At 56.3% G+C, this 23,211-nt stretch overlaps 1 protein-coding gene across 12 annotated transcripts in view; it reads left to right on the forward strand.

Annotated features, from left to right (window-relative positions):
- Positions 1-23,211, forward strand: part of Hspg2 (heparan sulfate proteoglycan 2) — a 99,869-nt gene that overhangs the window by 64,578 nt on the left and 12,080 nt on the right. For 7 of the 12 annotated variants that reach the window (XM_023722506.1, XM_023722509.1, XM_023722511.1 and 4 more), the window contains 38 exons: positions 1,174-1,301; positions 1,404-1,490; positions 2,025-2,083; positions 2,236-2,403; positions 2,519-2,629; positions 4,193-4,293; positions 4,381-4,561; positions 6,388-6,513; positions 6,653-6,805; positions 6,890-7,032; positions 7,320-7,455; positions 7,537-7,691; positions 7,910-8,060; positions 8,699-8,844; positions 8,928-9,063; positions 9,428-9,579; positions 9,718-9,853; positions 9,941-10,092; positions 11,018-11,153; positions 11,309-11,460; positions 12,101-12,239; positions 12,332-12,483; positions 13,222-13,357; positions 13,451-13,602; positions 13,771-13,909; positions 14,739-14,890; positions 15,054-15,201; positions 16,461-16,612; positions 17,014-17,155; positions 17,560-17,711; positions 18,131-18,272; positions 18,387-18,527; positions 18,732-18,866; positions 19,025-19,206; positions 19,923-20,118; positions 20,322-20,501; positions 20,625-20,885; positions 22,909-23,113. In XM_023722506.1, the coding sequence (XP_023578274.1) occupies positions 1,174-1,301; positions 1,404-1,490; positions 2,025-2,083; positions 2,236-2,403; positions 2,519-2,629; positions 4,193-4,293; positions 4,381-4,561; positions 6,388-6,513; positions 6,653-6,805; positions 6,890-7,032; positions 7,320-7,455; positions 7,537-7,691; positions 7,910-8,060; positions 8,699-8,844; positions 8,928-9,063; positions 9,428-9,579; positions 9,718-9,853; positions 9,941-10,092; positions 11,018-11,153; positions 11,309-11,460; positions 12,101-12,239; positions 12,332-12,483; positions 13,222-13,357; positions 13,451-13,602; positions 13,771-13,909; positions 14,739-14,890; positions 15,054-15,201; positions 16,461-16,612; positions 17,014-17,155; positions 17,560-17,711; positions 18,131-18,272; positions 18,387-18,527; positions 18,732-18,866; positions 19,025-19,206; positions 19,923-20,118; positions 20,322-20,501; positions 20,625-20,885; positions 22,909-23,113 (5,615 nt within the window). The remainder of the gene's footprint in view (positions 1-1,173; positions 1,302-1,403; positions 1,491-2,024; positions 2,084-2,235; positions 2,404-2,518; positions 2,630-4,192; positions 4,294-4,380; positions 4,562-6,387; positions 6,514-6,652; positions 6,806-6,889; positions 7,033-7,319; positions 7,456-7,536; positions 7,692-7,909; positions 8,061-8,698; positions 8,845-8,927; positions 9,064-9,427; positions 9,580-9,717; positions 9,854-9,940; positions 10,093-11,017; positions 11,154-11,308; positions 11,461-12,100; positions 12,240-12,331; positions 12,484-13,221; positions 13,358-13,450; positions 13,603-13,770; positions 13,910-14,738; positions 14,891-15,053; positions 15,202-16,460; positions 16,613-17,013; positions 17,156-17,559; positions 17,712-18,130; positions 18,273-18,386; positions 18,528-18,731; positions 18,867-19,024; positions 19,207-19,922; positions 20,119-20,321; positions 20,502-20,624; positions 20,886-22,908; positions 23,114-23,211) is intronic. The other 5 variants (XM_023722507.1, XM_023722514.1, XM_023722517.1 and 2 more) reach the window with 3 other exon arrangements.

A 23,211-nucleotide genomic window follows, 5' to 3' on the forward strand; every position in this document is an offset into this window, starting at 1 on the left:
TACCCTTCCCTCCCCTCCCCTCCCCCCCCTCTTGATCCAGGGTCCCCCAAGTAGTTAGTCCAGGACAGCTGTGAACTCGTTCTATAGCCCAGCCTGGCCTCAGCCTCCACCTCATATTTTTTTAGACCTGGGCTTTGCAGAGTGGTGTGTATAGAACCCCCCAGGTACAAACCAGGACTAGGAGGCTGACAGAGCCACAGCTAAACAGGAATTAAGGAACCTGCCCCATTAATTCAACAAACTGGGTCTCTCTGAGGACACTGTGACCCACACATTTCTGCAGTGAGGCACAGTTTCAAAGCTCTGTCCTTGGTACCCACATGTACACCTTTCCTCTGATATTAGAGGATTTGTGTAAAATTATAAGAAGGGGATATGGCTTAGCAGCATAAGCACCTGCCTGGCAAGTGCAGGGTTCTGAGTTTGACCCCCAATACCAAAAAAATAAAATTATAAAAAGTATAGTCGAGGGACTAGGGAGATGGCTCAGTAGAATAAGCACTTGCCTGGCAAGCAAAAGGGCCTGAGTTCAACCCCTAGTTCAGTTCTGCCAGAGAAAGAGAGAGAGAGAGAGAGAGAGAGAGAGAGAGAGAGAAATATAGTTGAACCAGGTGTAGTGGCTCACCCTTGTAATCCTAGCACTTGGGAGGTTGAGCCAGGAGGATCTCTGTGAGTTTGAGGCCAGCCTAGGGGCTACAAAAATGAGCACAAGGCCAGAACTGCGTAGTGTGACCCTGTCTCAAAAGAAATATAGTGAACATCCTTTTGCAAAAGAACATCATCTTTTTGATAGCTGTACAGGTGCAGGTACTCTTTTTTTTTTGGTCAGCTCACCCCACCCTGAGGGCAGGGCAGGCACAGCATGTGGTGCCAGGGATCGAACCACAGTCCCCTGCACCTGCCTAAGCTTGCCAAACCAGGCGTTTTAGACTGCTGAGCTATCTCACCAGCCCTGCAGGTACTTTTGTAACTTACCCCGCTTCCTATTTACAGAAGTCTAGTTTTATTTCAGCACCACCAACAGATGCATCTTTGTGATGAAATCTCTGTCCTCTGTGATTATTTAAGACAGTTTACAAGCTTCGAATTCCTAGGTCAATGAATTGCAAAATTGCATGGCTTTTGGGTATATATGGCCCAGTGGCTGAGCCTGATGGCTCCTGTGTCCCTCAGCAATGCCAGCACAACACTGTCGGGGAGTTCTGTGAGCTTTGTGCTCCTGGCTACTATGGAGATGCCACGGCCGGGACACCTGAGGACTGCCAGCCCTGCGCCTGCCCACTGACCAACCCAGAGAACATGTGGGTGCCTCTGCTCAGGGCCCAAGGCCCAGCTGTCCCTGCAGGGTGGGGGTAGCAGGGCGGGGTGGGTTTCCGGTGACCGGCCTTTGTCTTCCTGCCCAGGTTCTCCCGCACCTGTGAGAGCCTGGGTGCCGGCGGGTATCGCTGCACAGCCTGTGAGCCTGGCTACGCCGGCCAGTACTGTGAACAGTAAGTTTGCAAGTGGGAGTTATGGGGAACCGATGGTGCATATACATGCTTCCAAGCTGCGATAAGCTTTCTGAGAAGACAGTGCAGAAAGCCCATCCTCTGGGATGCCTCCTGACCTCAGGGCTGGATTAAAGCCTGCCCTGTGTCCTCACAGCCTGAAACGCTCCCCTCACTCTTGTTTTATATAGAGTTTCCATGTTGGTTTCCCAACTAAAAAGTTACACAAGACCAAGGTCTTCTTCATGTTCGCAGTTGCATCCCCAGCTCCTAGCACAGTGCCTGGCACTTAGTAGTTGCCTAATAAGTGTTTGTTGAATGACTCTTCCCTCAAAGAATGAAAGCCTTACCTCCCTCTTTACCCAACCTGCTACATTCCCCGCCACTCTCCTTTGCTGGCTCAGCAAGGCCCAGTGTTGGGACCCTGAGCCTCCTCACCCCACGTTAGGCTGCTGGCTCAGCTTCTTGCTCCTGAGGTCACTGTGAGGCTGTGAGTTCCTCAAAACTTGACAGAACTGGTCCTGTTCCTCCCAACAGGTGTGCCCCTGGTTACGTGGGTAACCCCAATGTGCAAGGGGGCCAGTGCCTGCCACAGAGTAAGTGGGGTCTGGGGTAGGGGATGACGGGCTAGTCATGGGATCTAGGGAGTTGGAGGGATTCAGGGCTGAGGTGGGAGGGTGGAGGTATCTGAGACAGTGCAGCCTACAGGGGCTCCTGCCTGAATGGCTTCTGCTCCCTCCCATCCCAGCAGACCAACCTCCACTGGTGGTCCAGGTCCATCCAGCTCGGAGCATAGTGCCCCAAGGGGGGCCCCACTCCCTGCGATGCCAGGTCAGTGGAAACCCACCTCACTACTTCTACTGGTCCCGTGAGGATGGGCAGCCTGTGCCCAGCAGCACTCAGCAGAGACATCAAGGTATTCCAGGCCCTGGGAGTCCCCCAGGGAGGGAGAGGGTGGACTGGCCATTGCCTGCCTACAGGGCTGGGTGGAGAAGGGAAATATACATTGGTGCTTCCCACCCACCCCCCAGGTGCTGAGCTCCACTTCCCCAGCGTGCACCCCTCTGATGCTGGGGTCTACATCTGCACCTGCCGGAACCTCCACCATGTCAATGCCAGCCGAGCAGAGCTGCTGGTCACTGGTGGGTCCCTTCTCCCCTGTGCGTAGGATTGCAACCCCCAGCAAAGATGCATTCATCTGTGGGGAAGGAGAGGGGAGAGCCTGGCTGAGGCCAGTGGCCATGGAGATATGGACAGGGCTTGGACCCAAGACCTGTTGGGAAGGCACAATAGCCAGACTTAACTGTGGTCCAAAATGCAGAGGACAGGATGCTGCCCAAGGAGCTGGGGTCTGTGTGTGCTGGGTCCTCTCACTCACTGACAGCCCACCTCTGTTTTGCTGTACAAGAGTACACGGTGGGCTGCAGGAGCCCTGGAAAGTCTTTATGCAAGGAAACAGCAGCTGGCGGGAGCCAGGCAGGAGGGCACCAGGGTAACCTGGTGGAGGGCCCTGGGCAGGGCACTGGCAGCCTCTGCTACCAAGGTCAGAGGTATCACAAGTTTATTTAGACTTGTTAAAGTTGGAGGTGTATAGGGGAGACACCTAAGTGGGTTGGTCACCAGGCAGGTGGACTTGCAAGCTGAACTCAGGAAAGAGACCTTTGCTGGAGAAATTCCACTGGGCGCTGTTGACACAAGGATGGTGTCTCAGGCACATGTGCAGAACAGCCCAGGGCAGAACCCAGCAGGGAGATGTCCAGCTAAAGCTGGAAGGGCAGGCAGAGCTGAAGGGAGCAGCCCTAGAGGTGGGAGGAAGCCACTGCCACAAGCCAGAGGCAGGAAGGAAGGAGAGGTAAGGGCTGCCAAGAGCACCACTGGTCACTGCTGCAATGGGAGTAAGACAAGGGCAGGGAAATGACTGGCGAGATCACGCTGTGACAGCAGTGGCCATCAATGGGAAGACAAAGGCAAGGTGGGAGTAAGGGGAGAAGGCGGCATGTAGAGAAGCCACTCTCCTAGGTTTTGACTCTGAAGGGAAGCCACCAATGGGGAGAGCTGGGAGAGCAAGGGCCCAAAGAGGCATTTTCAACGATGAAACATCCCAAAGCATACTGGTCTAGAAAGCAGAATGATCTCACTCTGAGGGCGAGTAGAGATTGACAAGGTGTAAGAGGGAGGAAGTCCCCGGGAGGGGTCTGCCTCTCAAAGATGCAGGGAGGCACAGGGGTGTCAGGAGAAGGGACAGGCAAGGAGGGAGCCGGTAGCCTGGTACTTGGAGAAGATGGAAACATTTCTAACTCGTAGTTTGTGGTAGCTCAGTAAGGGTGAGTTGAGGCCATGAGTGGTAACAGTGAGAGGGTGAGCAGGGCCAGGGCCCCCCACACACCAGGAGGTGTGAAATAGTTGCTTGGAGGGAAACCGACTCCCATGGGGACACCCAGTTGCAATGAGGTGTGAAGTGTTAAGAGCTCACTTGTGGCCTGTGGTCATGTCCTGGAGCCCAGCTGATACTCTCTGGCCACACTGGCTTGTGCTCAGGGCCAGCAGGGAGGACCTAGGGGGCTGGGCTCAGCCAGAACAGGGAAGGGAGGGTGGGGGATAGCATCTAAGCTGGACCAGGAAGGAAGTGACAGCAGAGAAAGAATGTAGCCACAGGACAGAGACTTAGCCAGCTCTCAGCTCACAGGATCTTCCTGTGCCCACAGAGGCACCAAGCAAGCCCATCACGGTGACAGTGGAGGAACAGCGCAGCCAGAGTGTGCGCCCTGGGACCGACGTCACTTTCATCTGCACGGCCAAGAGCAAGGTGGGAGGGCAGGGTTTAGGGCATGTGGGCCTGGTCCCTGGGCCCCTGAGCCCCCACCTCATCTGCACCTGCCTTTTTTCCCCAAAGTCTCCCGCCTACACCCTGGTATGGACCCGCCTGCACAATGGGAAGCTGCCCTCCCGAGCCATGGACTTCAACGGCATCCTGACCATCCGCAATGTGCAGCCGAGTGACGCAGGCACCTACGTGTGCACTGGCTCCAACATGTTCGCCATGGACCAGGGCACAGCCACACTGCACGTGCAAGGTATTCACCTTGCCCCCGCAACTGACCTCCACCCAGCACTCCCCCGATGCCCACCAGGATTGCGCACCGTTCATGCCACATGTCATTTCTGAGCACCTGTGGTATACCAGGTCCTGGTCTAGGCTCTGAAGTCAGAGCACACACAGAATGACAAGCAGGACCTCAGCCCTGTAGAGTGTCTGTCCTGGCAGAGGTGGCCGCAGCAAGGAAGCAAATGAACAAAAAACAGCTGCAGTCCTAGGCCGGGAAAGAGTGGAGGCATGAGGGAAAAACGTGGGGTGGAAGGAGGGCAGGCTGCTGTGTCAGCAAAGTGGACACCCAAAAGAAAAGAAGGCACTGAGCCAGTTAGAGAGCTGGCGGAGTCTCTGGCAGGAGGCAGGAGCCTCCAGGAAGCCGGAGCAGGTCCATGTGTTTGAGGTACAGAAAGGCCAGCCTGGCTACACCTGTGGGAAGGAGTGTAGCTAAGAGCCTGGAGGTATAAGCAGAGGGAAGAGCACACCATGTGTGGTAAGCTGGGGGTGAGAGCTGTTAAAGCAGTAGGCACCATGAACAAATTTTAAATAGGGAAGTAAGGCAGTCTCTTTGGAGTTTGATGTTTTGATTTGTTTTCTTTTTATGTGATGCTGGATGTCACTACGCAGCTCGGACTTGTAGTGAACCTTCTGTTTGCAGTCTCCCCAGCACGGCCTGTGGTGCCAGGGATTGAAACCCTAATGTTTTGTTTTGTTGCATTCCTAGGCACTCAACCCAGGCTTTGTACGGAATTACATCCTCAGCCCTTGCTAAGTTGCCTGGGCTAGTGATCTCAAATTTGTAATCCTCCTTCAGCTTCTCAGAGTTCTGGGATTATAGGCATGCACAACCAAACCCGCCTTCCTATTGATTTTTTTTTTTTTAATATATTTGGCACAGGGTCTCACTAGGCAGCACAGACTCATAATGATCCTCCTATTTTCAGCTTTCTCAGTGCTGGGATTACAGGCATACACCACCACACCAGTCTCAATGGCCAGCTCAGCACACCCAGGGGTGGGGCCCACAAGGTATATGGTGCTGAGGATCAAATCCCAGTCCCTAAGCAGTGCTTAGTCTGCTGAGCTATCTCAATAGCCCTTTCTTTTTTAAAAAAATTTTTTTTAATTTAGGACAGGGCGTACAGGGTGTATGGGGGTCTCACTGCATAGATAGGACTCATAGTGATCCTACTGTGTATAGCCTCCCACGTGCTGGGATTACAGGTGTGCGCCACCACACCCCAGGGACAGGGCCAGCACGGCAGGCCAGGGGATCAAACTCCCAGCCCCTGCGTCTGCCTAAGCAGGTGCTTTAATCTGCTGAGCTACTCGGCCAGCCCTCCTATTGATATTTTTAAAGTTTCCTTCTGAAAGGCCAGGGCTACATGCCTGTAATCCAGCACACCCATCTGAGGCAGGAGGATTTCTTCAAGTTCAGGACCAGGTTGGGCTACAGAGCGAGTATATGGTCAGCCTAAACTGCATAGCAAGATCTTCAGAGAGAGAGCTAACAAGAGAAAGATCCTTCTGACCCAGGCCTGGTGGCACATAGCTGTAATTCTAGCACTCCAAGGGCAAGATGAGGCAGAAGGATCACAGATTGGAGCTCAGTGATACCCTGTCTCAAGAACTTTAAAAAAGTTTAAGGATAAAACTCAGTAGGTTCAAGAAGAAAGAAAAAGAAAGCTTTCTGGCTGCCACAAGCCGATGGCCGTAGAGGGCTAGACTGGGAGCAGAGAGTGGTAAGGAGGCTGTTGCTGTGGCCCAGCCCACACTGCCCATCCTGAGTACATCTTTCTTGACCTTTGCCAGCCACAGGCACCTTGTCTGTTCCCGTGGTCTCCATCCACCCACCACAGCTCACCGTGCAGCCTGGGCAGGTAGTGGAGTTCCGGTGCAATGCCAGGGGAAACCCCACGCCCACCGTTGAGTGGATAGGTGAGGCTGTGATACAGCGCCATAGAGGGCTGACCTCCACGTGGCCGGCCAGGGGAAGGGCCAAGGGAGGGGCCCAGCATCCCAGAGGGCTGGAGCAAGCCCAATCCCAAGGCTTGCTGACCCCATGTCTCCGTGCCAGGGGGCCCTGGGGGCCAGCTCCCTCTGAAGGCACAGATCCATGGAGGCATCCTCCGCCTGCCAGCCGCTGAGTCCTCAGATCAGGGCCAGTACCTGTGCCGCGCCCTCAACAGCGTTGGGCAGCAAGTGGGCAGGGCTGTCCTCCAGGTACATGGTGAGTAGCTGGGCTGGGCAAGGGACTGAGACCCAGGCTGGAGGCCAAGGCAGCCAAGAGGTTCTCATGGCACTCTCTCTGCAGGAGGCAATGGGCCCAGGGTGCAAGTGAGTCCAGAGCGCACCCAGGTGCATGAAGGCCACACCGTCAGACTGTACTGCAGGGCCACGGGGGTACCCACTGCCACCATCACCTGGAGGAAGGAGGGGGGCAGCTTGCCCCCTCAGGTGAGGGGTCTGCCCTTCCCATGCCCACCTGCCCTTCCATACCCAGCCCACCTCCTCTCTGGTTCCCTTCCTTTCCTGCCTCTCCTGGGTAGCTCTGCTGTCTCTGCCCTGTCCCCGTTCTCTGCCCTGTCCCCTGTCTCTGCCCTGCCCAATCTATCATCCTCAGTGCCCTCTGGGCCTTAACCCTGGCTCAGTGCCTGTCCTGCCCTGTCCGTCCCCCTGCCCACCCTCCTTGGCTCACCCTGGCCCCTGCCTCTTGGGTGACTAAGCTTCTCCCCATGTGGCAGGCCCGGTCTGAGCACACAGACATCTCCACACTGATCATCCCAGCCACCACACCTGCTGACTCCGGCTTCTACCTCTGCGTGGCCACCAGCCCCCTGGGCACAGCACAGGCCCGCATCCAAGTGACCGTGCTGTCAGGTGTGGGGCCAGCAGGGGCCGAGGGGGTGGGAGGGCAGGCCAGGGCTCCTCTGGGGTCCGCTTACCCTCTGCTGACCCCAGCCTCAGGCGCCAGCTCACCGCCAGTCAAGATTGAATCTTCATCACCATCCGTAACCGAAGGGCAGACACTGGACCTCAGCTGTGTGGTGGAGGGGTTGGCCCACACCCAGATCACGTGGTACAAGCGAGGGGGCAGCCTGCCTCCCCATGCCCAGGTAGGCTCCCTGGCCTGAGCAGGGTCCTGGGCTGGGATGGAGGCTCTGGCTTGGGTGGCCACTGTGCAGATGGAAGGTCGACTCTGCAGCAAGTGCCAGCAGCCAGGGCCAGGCTCTGTCCCCAGGGGTGTTTGATGACTGAACCAAGAGTGCCCAGAGGGAACAGTGGCTTCGGCCCCATCCCTGTCTTTATATACCTTCCCCCCACCCTGGCCCAGGTCCACGGTTCCCGGCTGCGGCTCCCACAGGTCTCGCCAGCCGACTCCGGAGAGTATGTATGCCGCGTGGAGAGTGAGGTGGGGCCCAAGGAGGCATCCATCGTGGTCTCCGTGCTGCACAGCACCCAGCCAGGCCTCAGCCATGGCCCAGGTGAGGAGACACATGGGCTGTGCTTCTGCTCTGGCATCCATGGTTCCAGGAGGCTTGGACTCTCTGGAACCAAGCCTACTCGGGCAATGAGGGGCTGGGGGGTGAGTGGGATGAGGCTGCTCCAGGCTCCCTGGTGCCCCATGGGAGGGGGTGGTTTCAGGCGTCAGCAGGCAGCAATATTTGGGTCCCTCCCTGAGTGGGGAGCTGGGCTGCCCTGGGATCAGGTCTTGACTCTGCCCTTTGCCGGCCTTGATCTAGTTCCTTGCCTTTGGGGACTTGTGTTTTTCGTCTATGGAGTGGTGGTTTCAGCACCTGCTAGGTGAGGGTGTGATGTTGATGTAGAGGAGCTGGGGTCTGGGAAAGGGCTGGGAACACAAGGTGAACACCACAGCAAGTGGGCTTTACTCTCTGGGTGCTCTGGGGAAGCCTGGCAGTGCCTGTCTCAAGGCTCCCCAGTCTCCTTGTCAGGAGGTCACTCTGGGCAGAGGACCCTGGAGCCTGCACTGGCCGTGGGGATGGAAGAAAGGCTGAATTGTCAGGGCAGAAAATGGTTCCAGCCCAGAAAGGCTTTGGATCTACTTATCCGAGCTAGGGCCTGATCACCTCCCATAGCTTCTGACCGACCCCTCTATGCCTAGGACCTGGCAGCACCCAGCCCATCCGCATCGAGTCCTCTTCCTCCCAAGTGGCTGAGGGGCAGACCCTGGATCTGAACTGCGTGGTGCCCGGGCAGGCCCAGGTCACCTGGCACAAGCGCGGGGGCAGCCTCCCTGCCCGGCATCAGGTACAGTGGCCTCATGGCCAGCCCTCCACAGGGGTTGGATTGGACTGTTCCAGCCCTGCCCAACCCTGCCTGTTTGCACACAGACCCACGGCTCACTTTTGCGGCTGCACCGAGTGTCCCCTGCCGACTCAGGCGAGTACGTGTGCCATGTGGTCCTGGGCTCTGAGCACCTGGAGACTTCTGTCCTGGTTTCCATCGAGCCCTCTGACTCCATCCCTGGTGAGTGACTTTGATGACATGGAAAGCTGGAGAAGGCTGAGAGCCTTCGGAGTGGGTCCTGGTGCCACCTGAGGGCAGGAGGCTTACCCTGGAGCTGATGCAGGGCCCTGTCTGAGAGCTCTGCTAGCTTCCTGGCACACTTTCCTTGGCTACGTCACTGCTCTGGTTTGTGCTCCTGCCTGCCTTCCCTCCTCTCTTCCAGCCTCACCTCTCCCTCGCCCATGCCCTGGCCCTCTATGGAGTTCCCAGGCAGATCTCAAATGCCCCAGTCCTCCGCTGAGTTCCCAGGCAGAGCCAGCCCTGGGTGGGTGGTCCCTGCCACCTCTTCCAGGAGCTTCTGCTACCCTCAGCCCTGTCCCTACAGCCCCAGCACCCATCCCACCTGTCAGGATCGAGTCCTCATCATCCACGGTGGTCGAGGGGCAGACCCTGGACCTCAGCTGTATGGTGGCAGGGCAGGCCCATGCCCAGGTTACATGGTACAAGCGTGGGGGCAGCCTGCCAGCTCGGCACCAGGTACTCATGCCTGAAACAATGGGTTGGAGGCTCCCAGCTCTCCACCCAGGGGGCTAGAAGTTCCCAGACAAAGGGACATGGGTTGGGCATCTGCTAAGGGCTGGGACACACTCTCACACCTCTGTCCTCACTGCCCAGGTCCGCGGGTCCCGCCTGTACATCTTCCAAGTCTCCCCAGTGGATGCTGGAGAATACGTCTGCCGGGCCAGTGATGGTGTGGAGGCCTCTATCACAGTCACAGTGACCAGGGCCCAGGGGGCCAGCTTTGCCTACCGTGAGTGGGGCCAGCAGGCAGGACAGGGTGCACGAGAGCTGGGCTACTATAGAGACTCAACGTGACCAGTGACCGCTTCTCCCCTAGCTCCGGGCAGCACCCAACCCATCCGCATCGAGTCCTCCTCCTCCCACGTGGCTGAAGGGCAGACCCTGGACTTGAACTGTGTGGTGCCTGGGCAGGCGCATGTTCAAGTCATGTGGCACAAACGTGGGGGCAGCCTGCCCGCCAGGCACCAGGTAAAAGGGCCGGGAAATGGAGGGGCCGAGAGAGGAGCTCCCTGGGTGGTGGGCAGGGGCTTCTCTGTGACAAGGGAGGCCTTGGGTCCCTTGCACAGCCACATGGTGCATGGGGTGCATGGTGAGGGGGCCCAGCCAGCCTGGTGTGAGGTCAGACCCCACCATTCATCAGCTGTTACTCAGTCTCTCTGTGCAGTAGCTTCAGCATCTACAAAATAGAAGTGCCTACAGAATCAAGTTAAATAATACATTTAAAAGGGCTGGGAAGATAGCTCAGCAGCATAAGCACGTGCATGGCAATGCAAAGTCTTGAGTTTGATCCCTGGTACCAGTGAACAAATTAATTAATAATACACTTACAGAGTGCTTAGAACTCAAGCCCTGAGCTATTATGATTATTCTGGTACCTTTAGCTATGGTTATGGTATATCTTGTAGGATAGCACTGATTGCAGGAGCTGCCATTGTTTATGTAGTAGGTGGAAGGGGAATCCACCTAGAGTGACCACTGCACAAGATGCACCTTGGGGGCTGGTGAGATGGCTCAGTGGTCTAAAGCACCTACTTAGAACAAGCTTAGCAAAGCACAGGGACTGCGGTTCAATCCCCCAGCACCACATGCCAGCCAGCCCCGCCCCCTGGTGGGCTGAGCTGGCCACACACACACATAAATAAAAATTAAAATTAAAATTAAAAAGTAAAAAAAAAAGATGCACCTTGACTTAGTATTCAAGTGTGTGCCCAGCACTGGTGCTGTGTGTCATTAGTGGGTGCCCTGTTATCCAGGCCTCCTGAGTACCCCTACTCCCAGGATGTGGCCCTCTTCCCCTCACTGGTCAGGAAGAGAAACTGGGCTCAGAGATTGCTGCAGGCTGCAGGTCACAAGTTGAGGGGAGGCACCCTCTGACGCAGCCCCCCATCTGCAGACCCATGGCTCACTGCTGAGGCTGCACCAGGTGTCCCCTGCCGACTCGGGCGAGTACGTGTGCCAGGTGGTCGGTGCCCCCGTGCCACTGGAGACCTCCGTCTTGGTTTCCATTGAGCCTGTGGGTTCCGTGCCTGGTAAGTAGCACTGAGGAGGGCGGGGCCACCCAGGGACCCCCACTCCAGATGTGAGCCAAACCTCATCTGCACCTCCCACGAGACCCGTAGCCTTGTCTTCCTTTACACGCGTCTCTTCTCACCCCCATTAACTGACCCTCTGTCTCTGTCACCAGCACTCGGGGTCACCCCCCCAGTCCGGATCGAGTCATCCTCCTCCCACTTGGCAGAAGGGCAGACCCTGGACCTGAACTGCATGGTGCAAGGACAGGCGCACGCCCAGGTCACCTGGCACAAGCGCGGAGGTAGTCTGCCGGCCCGACACCAAGTAAGATATGGAGAGCAAAAGAGGAGCCTTGAAAACCCTTAAACAGCAGAATAAGCAGCATGGGCTTGAGCTGGGGGTGCTCAGTGGTGGGTGCTTGGTTAGCATGTGTAAAACCCTGGGTTCAGTGGGCATGGTGGCACACACCTGTAATCCCAGGGGTCCGCAGGCAGAGGCAGGTGCATTGCTGTGAATTCAAGGCCAGGCTGAACTACATAGTGAGACCCTGGGTTTAATCCCCAGCACCACAATAAAAGGAGAAAGGGAAGCAGGGAAGGAGGGGAAAAGCAAGCATGAACTTTGAATTCAGGCATATTCGAGTTTAGACACTACCTTGCCACTTGCCCTCTGTGTGCCTTAAGCCAGTTGCTTGAATTCTGTGACCTTTGGTATCTTCATCTGTCACATGAGTTCATGCTGCCTATTTCTCTTAGCATGGCAGCATTTTCCCAGTGTGAAGTCTTGGCAGTCCCTGGTATGGACAGGGTTGCAAGCTGGGTTCCATCCCAACTCTGGGACAAGGACCCTGAAGCTCTTGAAGAGCACCCATCAAGCACTGACTGGAAGGGCCTGGAGGGAACCGGGAAAGGGGACAGGAACCTGGCATGGCTCTGAGCCTGCCACCCCTGTCCTGCCCACGCAGGTGTATGGCTCCAGACTGCGGCTGCCCCAAGTGACCCCCGCTGACTCTGGGGAGTACGTGTGCCGTGTGGCCAGTGGCTCAGGAACCCAAGAGGCATCCGTCCTTGTCAACATCCAGCAGCGCCTCAGCCCCTCCCAATGTGATTGTCTCAGGGATCAGGCAGGTGGGGGAGGCGGCTAGGGGCTCAGCACCCCCAGGCCTCCCTGATAGCCCTTTCCCTCCCCCTCCCAGCCCAGAGTGTGGTGTACCCCATCCGCATTGAGTCTTCCTCAGCCTCTCTGGCCAATGGGCACACGCTGGACCTCAACTGCCTGGTAGCCAGCCACGCCCCCCACACCATCACCTGGTACAAGCGTGGAGGCAGCTTGCCCAGTCGGCACCAGGTATAGCATGGGCGGGCAGGGAGGACACTGGCTCTTGGGCAAACAATAGATGTTCTCAGCACCTTGCTCTGTGCTCTTTCAGTCATTCACCAAACACTGGGCATCAGCATAGATAGACCTAAATTAGTGTTGGTGATACAGACCTACGTTCTACTGACCTGAGTTGGATTCACTAATGCCATAAATATCCAAGATGCTGTAGCACACTGATTCCCAGGGGAATAAGACTAGGGCTTGGCCCAAGCATATAATCCCAGCACTCAGGAGGCTGGGGTAGGAGGCTGCAAGGTCAAGTCCAGCCTGGGCTACAAAATGAGTTCAAGGCCAGCCTGAATTGCATAGTGAAATCCTGTCTCAAAAAGACAATAATAATAATAATAATAATAATAATAATTTAATTTGAAAATTTAAAAAGGCTGGGGATGTAACTTAGTGTGAAGGCCCTGGGTTCAATTCCCAGTACCACTGCAAAATGAGAGGCAGACATGCTAAATGACAACATGGGTGTCCCCCAGGGCACTGCTGGGAGGGCCTCTCAGGCTTTCTGGAGGGACAACAGGTAAGAAGAGTACCGACCAGAGCTGGGTCAGCTGCCCTGCCAGGAGCCTCAGGAAGGCTGCTGCACAGGCCAGGTCGCCAGCACCAGGCAAGGGGGCGGCTTCCAGAGCCAGGTGCCAATGGCAGCCTTGCCCAGACGTGGTGGTACCACTTCCACCCACTGCCCCCTGCTCCCTGCAGATCGTGGGCTCCCGGCTGCGGATCCCCCAGGTGACCCCGGCCGACTCCGGCGAGTATGTGTGTCATGTCAGCAATGGTGCTGGTTCGCAGGAAACCTCACTCATCATCACCATCCAGGGCAGCGGCTCCTCCCACGGTGAGAGGGCGAGGACGGAGGTCTGGACAGGGGGTGCCCAGCACTGTCCCTGTGACCTGACTTTGCCTCTGCTGTTCTGTCACCCGTCCCCAGTGCCCAGTGTCTCCCCGCCAATCAAGATTGAGTCCTCATCCCCCACAGTGGTAGAAGGGCAGACACTGGATCTGAACTGTGTGCTTGCTGGCCAGACGCAGGCTACCATCATGTGGTACAAGCGTGGGGGCAGCCTGCCCGCCAGACACCAGGTACGGACTGGCGCCGCGGCCGCGGGAACCCTGCTGTCCTGCTGTCCTGGGTGAGCCTGCAGGGGCTGCCCAGGGCTCCTTCTCACGCCCAGGAGATTCTGGACCTGAGCGTGCCCCAGCCACGAGGACCCCGTGGCCCTCAGCTCCCTCTCCTCCCCATGCCCCCAGGCCCATGGCTCCCGCCTGCGGCTGCACCAGCTGTCTGTGGCTGACTCTGGCGAGTACGTGTGTCGGGCCAACAACAACATCGATGCCCAGGAGGCCTCCATCATGGTCTCCGTCTCTCCCAGCACTAGTCTTCCCTCTGGTGAGTCTGGCAAAGGCCCTCATCCTGGGGAACAGACAGGGAGACCCAGTAACAGTGTCCCTGGGAAGGATCCTTTGAGTTAGATTCTTTGGACCAGGGTGGTGGTCAGGAAAGGGCTCTGCATCATCAAGTGACTAGGCCCATTACTTTTGCCTCTTGGCCTCAGTCTCCCCATCAATAAAATGAGGGTGTTGACTATTCTGCCTCCATAGAGCTGCGTTGTCTCTTCTGATGTCATTAGCCAGAGGTGGGAGTTAAAATTAAATAGGATTTAAAATTCCATTTCTATTAGGCGTGAAGGTGCATGTCTGTCATTATGGTGCTAGAAAAGCTGAGGCAGGAGGATCCTCACAAGTTTAAGGCCAATCTGGGCTACATAATGAATTCAAAACCAACCTGAACTACATAGCAAGATCCTGTCTCAAAAGAAGAAAAAAATAAATAAAATTTTCCATTTCCAACTTATCAAGTGCTCTATTGCCACATGTGGCTGCTATCATTGTCTTGGAAATACAGATAAAGAGTCAGTTCTTGGGGCTGGGGAGATGGCTCAGTGGAATAAGAGCTTCCCTGGCAAGCACAAGGGCCTGAGTTCAATCCCCAGTTCCGCAAAAAAAAAGAGTTATTTCTCACAGGAAGCATGTGACTTTGTGGCTGTTAAATGAGTCACGTGTGTAAGATGCTTAAAATATGGCCTGGTGCACTGTGAGTGCTTAGTGTTAACTGTGACTGTACCTAGGACCTGGGGCTTTCTGGGGCTGAGGATCCCACAACTCTGCCCCCACATCTTCAAATGGCCCATCTCTGCTCTGCTGCTCTTTGTCCCCAGCTCCCGTTGGTGCCGGGCCTATCAGAATTGAATCATCATCTTCACACGTGGCCGAAGGGCAGACCCTTGATCTGAACTGCGTGGTGCCCGGGCAGGCTCATGCCCAGGTCACATGGCACAAGCGCGGGGGCAGCCTGCCTGCACAGCATCAGGTACGGACAGTAGGAGATGGTGGGAGGCTGCGGGAAGGAGGGCCTGGGAGCCTGGAGGTGTGCCGCACCCACCTAGGTCAGAGCTCTGCGCCTGGCCCCAAGCCTTCCAGGAGTCCAGATCAGTATCTGACTCTGCCCTGTCTTCCTGTCCTGCCCTGCTCAGGCCCATGGCTCCCGGCTACGGCTCTACCAGGTGTCCCCAGCTGACTCTGGCGAGTATGTGTGCCGCGTGCTGGGCAGTTCTGGCTACCAGGAGGCCTCAGTCCTGGTCACCATCGAGGCCTCTGGCTCCAACACTGTCCATGTCCCTGGTGAGTGTCCTGAGTAGGGCTGGGAGGCTGATGGGGAGGGCAGCAGTAAGCAGAGCTGGACAAAGGAAATGCCCATTGGCCCCCGGAGCCAGCTGCTCCTCTAATCCCTGACCTGCACCTCCTGCCTGCCCTTGCCGCTCCAGGAAGAGAGACCCAGCCAGGGCATGGTTCCTGCTCACAAGAGGGCCCAAGAACAAGGCTTAGAGTCCGGCTTGAGCCCCAGTTCCATATCCCTCAAAGATGTTACACAAAACTTCCCCTTACTACCGCATGTCACTGTCAACTGTAAAGAGGTTCAGTGGAGCTCTTGCTATCTACTATCTATGGAGCCGATAGTGAGTTCCCTGAAGCCTGGGCCTGCGTCTCTGCAGGAATTGCCGGGTGACTTTAGGTGGGGCTGCAGGAAACATCTTTACTGATCCTAGAGGTGGATCAAGGAAGAAAAAAATATGAACCTACCAGGATTTGGTTGTGGAAGTTATTGCCCATAATGGGGTTCAGAACCTCTTTTTTTTTTTTTTTTTTTTTTTTTGCAGTGACTCAAAAATAGCATAGACAGGGCTGGTGAGATGGCTCAGTGGTCTAAGGCACCTACTTAGAACAAGCTTACCGAAGTGCAGGGACTGCGGTTCAATCCCCCAGCTCCACATGCCAGCCAGCCCCACCTCCTGGTGGGCTGAGCTGGCCACACACACACACACACACACACACACACACACACATAATAAATAAAATTTTTAAAAAAGACTTTAAAAAAAAATAAAATAAAAAAATAAAAAACAAAAATAGCATAGATAATGGCATAGGGCTATGCCATGGCAGAAGTCATGTTAGAACACATTCATACATGATTTTGCATCCTCACAGTATCCCTTTGAGGCACTTACGATCATGTTTGCAGGTAGGAGAACAGGCACGAAGAGGTGGTATTGTTTTCCAAGTCACATAGTTAATACATGGCTCATCCAGTAGGATTTGAACTCAAACACTCTGACTGTAGCAACTGGATTCCTAACTGTACGCTGCTGGACTTTAGGAAGTGCTAGCAAATGAATGGAGGGTCCTCTACCCCTGGGCTGGCCCAGCTGCCCTGAGCCGGAGGGCAGCGCAGGGGTGTTAACTGTGACTAAACTCTGAACCTGGCCCCCTGCATAGAAACCACTGCTGGTGGCCTCTGGCCTGCACGTCAGGGCTCCCGGGGGAGAGGCTGGGTACCCAGGTCTGGGCTCTCTGCCCACTGAGCTCCGGCTGTACCCCAGGTGCAGGTGGAGCCCCACCCATCCGCATCGAGACATCCTCCTCTCGAGTGGCCGAAGGGCAGAGCCTGGATCTGAACTGCGTGGTGCCCGGTCAGGCACATGCCCAGGTCACATGGCACAAGCGTGGGGGTAGCCTGCCTGCCCAGCACCAGGTATGGGTCCTCGAGGAAACAGAATGCACCTCTGCTCCCCAGCCAGCCTTCCTGAGTCCAGCCTCAAGTGAATGTGGGCTTAGATGTGGGGTTCAGGGAACACAGCAGTTCATTGAGGTCATAGGTTGAGCATGGGCTGGGCACAGCAAGGCCACCATCATCCCCCACAGCACCTTGTTACAAAGAAGAAAAGGGACTCCACTTACTGAAGACCCTTGACCACCTCCCACGGGCAAGAAAGTCGTATTAACCACATACTTCATGCTGCCTAATGTCAAAGGGGGGCCCACTCTGAACAGGACGCAACCTGCTGAACTGCACAGCAGCTGGGATGCGGGTACCAGGGAGCCTATGCTGCAGCCTCCCAGAGACCCCTCCCAACCCTCGCCCACCTTGCTTAGGTCCATGGCCCCCTGCTGAGGCTGAACCATGTGTCCCCAGCGGACTCTGGCGAGTACTCATGCCAAGTGACGGGCAGCTCAGGCACCCTGGAGGCTTCCGTCCTGGTCATGATTGAGGCCACCAACCCAGGCCCCATTCCTGGTGAGTGGCAGGGAACTAGGGGTGCTGAGGCATAGGCTGGGGCCTTGTGGGCCTGGCTCCTCCCTGCCCTCCTGTGGCAGGATGGTCCTACAGTTTAGAATTCAATCCACCCAGTCTTCGCAGATATGACTGGCAGAGCTCTGATTGGTGGCTTCTGGGTCCCTAGGCCCATGAAATCCTCCAGCGCGCCCCCTCCCCGCCCACCACCACCAGTGGGAGCTCAGCCCTGGGCCTCAGCCCATCTTCATCTCCAGGGAAGAGAGACCTTCTTAGGGCCCTGCAGCCCAGCATGTCAGGCTTTCTCAGGCCTCAGCACCTCCAGGGGGACCAGTCCACCACATGAAAATCTGTGGGTCCCTGCCTTTGCTGCAAAAACTGGCCTCTTACTTCCCCCTTGTCCACAGCCCCAGGACTGGCCCAGCCCATCTACATTGAGGCCTCCTCCTCCCACGTGGCCGAAGGGCAGACCCTGGACCTGAACTGTGTGGTACCCGGGCAGGCGCACGCCCAGGTCACATGGCACAAGCGCGGGGGCAGCCTGCCGGCCCGGCACCAGGTAGAAGGACCAGGGCAAGGGAGTTCCATCCTGCAATTGTCTTCTGTCCCCAAACCTTAGAGACTCCAGCCCACATGGAGACCACAAGGGATAAGAAACCTGTCAGGTTTTTCTTCTCTCTCTCTCTCTCTCTCTCTCTCTCTCTCTCTCTCTCTCTCTCTCTCTCTTAGTACAGGGGATCAAATTCAGGACTTTGAGCTATCTCCCAGCCTTCCCAGTCCTGCTGAGAAGTCACCCCTTGAGCCTCAGTCTCCCCCTCTGTAAAGTTAACCCATTGGGCTTCTGGGATCTGTGAACAAAGCTTCTCCCCGATCCTACACCAGGACCCCCGAAAAAGCACCAATGTCAGCGCTGCCACACTTGGGAACTCACTCTATCTCGGGTAGCCTGGCCTGAAGCTTCACTCCTCACCCCAACAGACCCATGGCTCCCAGCTGCGGCTCCACCATGTGTCCCCTGCCGACTCTGGAGAGTACCTGTGCCGCGTGGCTGGTGGTTTGGGCTCAGAGCACGAGGCCTCCTTCATGGTCACAGTCACTCCTGGCTCTGGCTCTTCCTACCGTGAGCGAGGGAACTCCTGGGGCAGGCAGGGGAGGGGAGGACCCAGAGCACAGGCGGGGCTCCCGGGGAGCCAGTTGCGCCTCCTGAGCAGGGCCCTGTTCCTTCTGCCCATAGGCCTTCGCAGCCCTGTCATCTCCATCGACCCACCCAGCAGCACAGTGCGGCAGGGCCAGGACGCCAGCTTCAAGTGCCTCATCCACGAGGGGGCGCTGCCTGTCAGCCTGGAGTGGAAGACCCGCAATCAGGAACTGGAGGGTGAGGGGGGCATGGGACCTGGGAAGGCACCGATCTGTCTACTTGTTGAGGAAGCTGGGGCCTCTTCTGCCAACTCTGATTCTGTGTCATATACCTGGGCCCAAAGAGTCAGGGCCATGGGACAGAGGGGCACCAGCTGGCAGCACCCAGGCAGAAGGGCCAGGTAGACCCTCATTGACCTCCTCGCCCCAATGCAACCCCCAGACAACGTCCACATCAGCCCCAATGGCTCCATCATCACCATCGTGGGCACCCGGCCAAGCAACCATGGGGCCTACCGCTGCGTGGCCTCCAACGCCTACGGTGTGGCCCAGAGTGTTGTGACCCTCAACGTGCACGGTGAGGAGGTGTCAACCCCACAGCTCTGCCTTCCCATTTCCAACCCTGATTCCCAGCTCAGTTCAATTCCTGCCTCTGCTCTATCTTGGGCTTTCTCCTCTTTGCGCATGCTTGGTGAAACCTGCTGGTGGCTCAGCCATTGCTGTTCTTCTGGGCAGGGCCTCCTATGGTGTCCGTACTCCCTGAGGGACCTGTGCAGGTGAAAGCAGGGAAGGACATTGCCCTGGAGTGTGTCAGTCCTGGGGAGCCCCGCTCCTCTGTGCGCTGGACCCGGATGGGCACCCCTGCCAGGTTGGAGCCACGGACATTTGGGCATGTGAACAGCCACGCAGTGCTGAAGGTGAGGTCAAGCCCTTCTTCCTCCAGGTCCCCCTGCCCAGGACCTCGCCTTGAGCAGGCACCTGCAGGAGGCCATAGTGGGTGGAAGATGGGTGGATGGAGAGCGGAAAGGAGGGTTGGGATAGGTGGATGATGAGTAGATCAGAAGATAGGAGAAGGCAAGAAAGTTGGGAGGAAAAAAGGAAGAAAGGAGGGACACGAGGACAGATGGGAGAGCAGGCAGAGTGTATTAGTTACTCTTCTCTTGTTGCTGCGACAAATACCCAACACTCAAAATGAGGGAAGAAAAGGTTTATTTAGCTCACAGTTACTAGAGGCTTCAAGACACTGGAGGAGAGGCTGGGGCACAGCCGTGTCCAGGATGACCCTCTCCACACCTCTGAGAAAGCACAGGCTAGCCAGTTTAACAGTTCGAGCCTCTCTGGCCCCACCCCTCAAGCCCCGCCCTGGTCATCTGGCCACGCCCCCTCGAGCCACGTGCTGCCCCTCAAGCAGTGACTGACATGTGACTTACATGAGGCTTTGGGGGGACAACTAGATACAAACCATAACACAGAGGAGTGGGGAGATGGCCCGATGGCCAAGTGGATGGATTATAGGGATGCTGTGGAGGTGGGCCCTGGAGCAGTCAGACAGGAGAACCAAAAGCAGGGAAGAGCAGTGTCAAAGGCCCTGGCCCAGCACCCGCATAACAAGCGTCTTCTCACTTGCTTCTAGATTTCATCAGCTAAACCATCTGACTCAGGCACCTATGTGTGCCTAGCCCAGAATGCCCTGGGCACAGCACAGAAGAGGGTGGAAGTGACTGTGGACACTGGCACGGTGGCTCCAGGTGCCCCCCAGGTCCAAGTGGAAGAAGCCGAGCTGACCGTGGAGGCTGGACGCACCGCTACGCTGCGCTGCTCAGCCACAGGTGTGGTCAGAGGCGGGCCACAGGCTGCCAGAGCTGTGGTGCCCTGGGGCCTGGACGGCAGACACAGTATCTGAAGATGTCATGCCCAGGAGCCACCCACCTGGTAGACCCCATGGAGAGACAGGTTACCCAGGGTCCTTCCTGCACCCCCCTCACCCCAGAGGCAGTCTGGTGCCCAGTGCTGTCATCTCTCTACCCCACAGGCGATCCCCCACCCACCATCCACTGGTCCAAGCTTCGTTCCCCACTGCCCTGGCAGCACCGGCAGGAAGGTGACACACTCATCATCCCCAGAGTAGCCCAACAGGACTCGGGCCAGTACATCTGTAATGCCACCAGCCCCACTGGGCACGCTGAGGCCACCATCATCCTGCATGTGGAGAGTAAGTCACTTACCCCCTCTCCTTGGGGTTCAATCTTCGCCCTGCGTGGAGGTCCAGCTGCCCATTGCCAACCTGCCCTCTGTCCTCACCCGCCCTGATGTCTCTGTCCATTCCCTACCCCAGGCCCACCGTATGCCACGATAGTTCCTGAGCACACGTCAGTGCGAGCCGGGGAACAGGTTCAGCTACAGTGCTTGGCTCACGGTACACACCCGCTCACCTTCCAATGGAGCCGGGTGGGTGGCAGCCTTCCTCCGAGAGCAACCACCAGGAACCAGCTACTGCACCTGGAGCCCTCTGGCCCTGAGGACTCCGGCCGCTACCGCTGCCAGGTCACCAACAAGGTGGGCTCAGCTGAGGCCTTTGCCCAGGTGCTTGTCCAAGGTAAGCAGCCAGGGCTCAGTGTGGGCAGAGTGGTCAGCTTTCCTGCCAGCCCTTCAGTGACCTAGCCATGGGCACTTGGGGATCAACACTTACAGGATTGGGCCAGGGAGATAGCTCAGTAGAATAAGTATTTGCCTGGCGAGCTCAAGGTCCTGAGTTCAATCCCCGGTACCACAAAAATAAATAAATAAATAAAAACACAGGATAAAGGCCTCCCCCCATTATCCCACCCAAAATGCCATCTTCTCTGTTTTCTGAGGCCCAAGGTGGGCTGGCTTCCTCCCAGAAGACCCTTGATTGCTGTTCCCAGCCCCTCCAGCTCCTTGCCCTTGGCACTGGCTTTGCACTGCCAGAGGAAGCTACTGTGTTCATGTAGACACCCAGCTTGCCTCACCTAGTAGTCACCAAGGACATTCAGGCAGGCCCGGACTCGGTTATCCCAACAACCCCTGGGTTGGTCCTACGTAGGGCTTAGGATGGGCAGGGTAAACACTTGACAGGGCCGATAATAAGTGGGTGACACTGGACTGCAGAGATAGCTCAGTGGTCAAAGCGCTTGCCAAGGCAAGCTCAACGATCTGGGTTTGATCTCTGTTACCACGTGCTGTGCCAGCCCCACTCCAGGCGGACCAAGCCAGCCACCAAGATTGAGTGTGGTGGTACATGCCTGTAATTCCAGTGCTGGGAAGGCTGAAAATAGGAGGATCACTATAAGCCCAAGCTGCGTAGTGAGACCCTGTACCAAATACATTAAATAAATAAATAAGTAGGTGACAGGCCTTCTTGTATCATGCCCATGTCTTAAGTGCATCACTGAAGACAGCATTTTTTTTTTTTTTTTTTTTTCATTACTGGGGATTGAACTCAGGAACTTGCGCTTGCCAGGACAGCATCTATTTTGCTGCCTGCAAAGAATTCTAAAAATTCTAGAAGCAGCAAAACATGAAACCCACAGGTCCCTGAAACCTGAACTCTGACCCAGTTGTGCAACTTCAGCCAAGTCCTTTAACCTCAAGTGTCAGTGTCTTCATCTGTAAAGTGAAGAGGAGACGCTTCATCACAGGCTGGTTAGGAAAACACATGGTCTAGGGGTGGTGGCGCAAGCCCATAATCCCAGCACTGTGGGAGGCCCAGGTAAGGGAATCACAAATTCAAGCTCAGCCTGGCCAAATCAGCCACTTAGCAAGACCCTAACTCGAAATAAAAATAAATAAATAAATAAAATAAAAAGGACTGGAGCTCAGTGCTAAGGGTTCATTCCCACTACCAGAAAAGAGAGAGAGAGAAAGAGAGAGAGAGAGAGAGAGAGAGAGAGAGAGAGAGAGAGAGAGAGAGAGAGAGAAAGGTCCATGATTGTATAAAGCCCATGGCTCATGGCAGCACTACCCTCTGAAACCACCTAGCCATCCCAACACGGAGAGACCCTCACTATGGCCACATCTCTGCATTCTCCTATTTCGTTGTTCGTTTGTTTCTGTCTTTTCGGGACAGGGTCTCACTATGCACCTCAGGCTGGCCTTGAACTCACTTTGTAGCCTAGGCTACCCTTGAACTCACAGAGTCCTCCGGCCTAACCCTCCCGAGTGCTGGGATTACGAGTGTGCAACACACACCTGGCCTTTCCTTCTCTAATTTTAGACAGCAGCCAGAATCATCTTTGCTATCCTACCCCCTCCTGGTCCTGCCTTGGGCCACATCTCATGCCCCCAGTCCCAAGGATGGGAGCCGCTAGAGGAGTCACGCACTGCCCGGGCCCTCATTTGTGTTGACTGAGTGACCACACAAGGAGAAAGTAAGGGGCCAGGAGACCACTCTCTGAATATGGGATGGTGCTTTCCTGGGTCCCAGGATTGAGGAGGGAGAGTGTTAGGGACATGCCATAAGGAAGCTTAGAAGCCAAGTACAGTGTCACAGTCTTGTCCCAGTCACTCAGGAGACAGGGACAGGAGGGTCACTTGAGGGTAGGCATTCCAGACTAGCATGGGCAAGGTAGACAAAGACAGACTCTCACATGTCTCCGCAGGCCCCTCTGGCTCTTCCCCTGATACCCATGGCCCAGCAGAACCCACGGCCACCGTGCAGGTCACTCCACAGCTGGAGACGAAGAGCATCGGGGCCAGCGCCGAGTTCCACTGTGCTGTTCCCAGTGACCGAGGCACTCAGCTCCGTTGGTTCAAGGAAGGGGGTCAGCTGCCTCCTGGCCACAGCGTGCAAGATGGGGTACTTCGGTGAGTGACGGGGACCCAGGAGTGCCCTGGTACTCAGCCATGACTCCTGTGGGCCTGGGCCTGAAGTGAAGCCCTTGGGCGGGTCACTTGACCTCCCT

The sequence above is a fragment of the Octodon degus genome, unplaced genomic scaffold (assembly GCF_000260255.1).
Source record: "Octodon degus isolate 3935 unplaced genomic scaffold, OctDeg1.0 scaffold00092, whole genome shotgun sequence".
NCBI lineage: Eukaryota > Metazoa > Chordata > Mammalia > Rodentia > Octodontidae > Octodon > Octodon degus.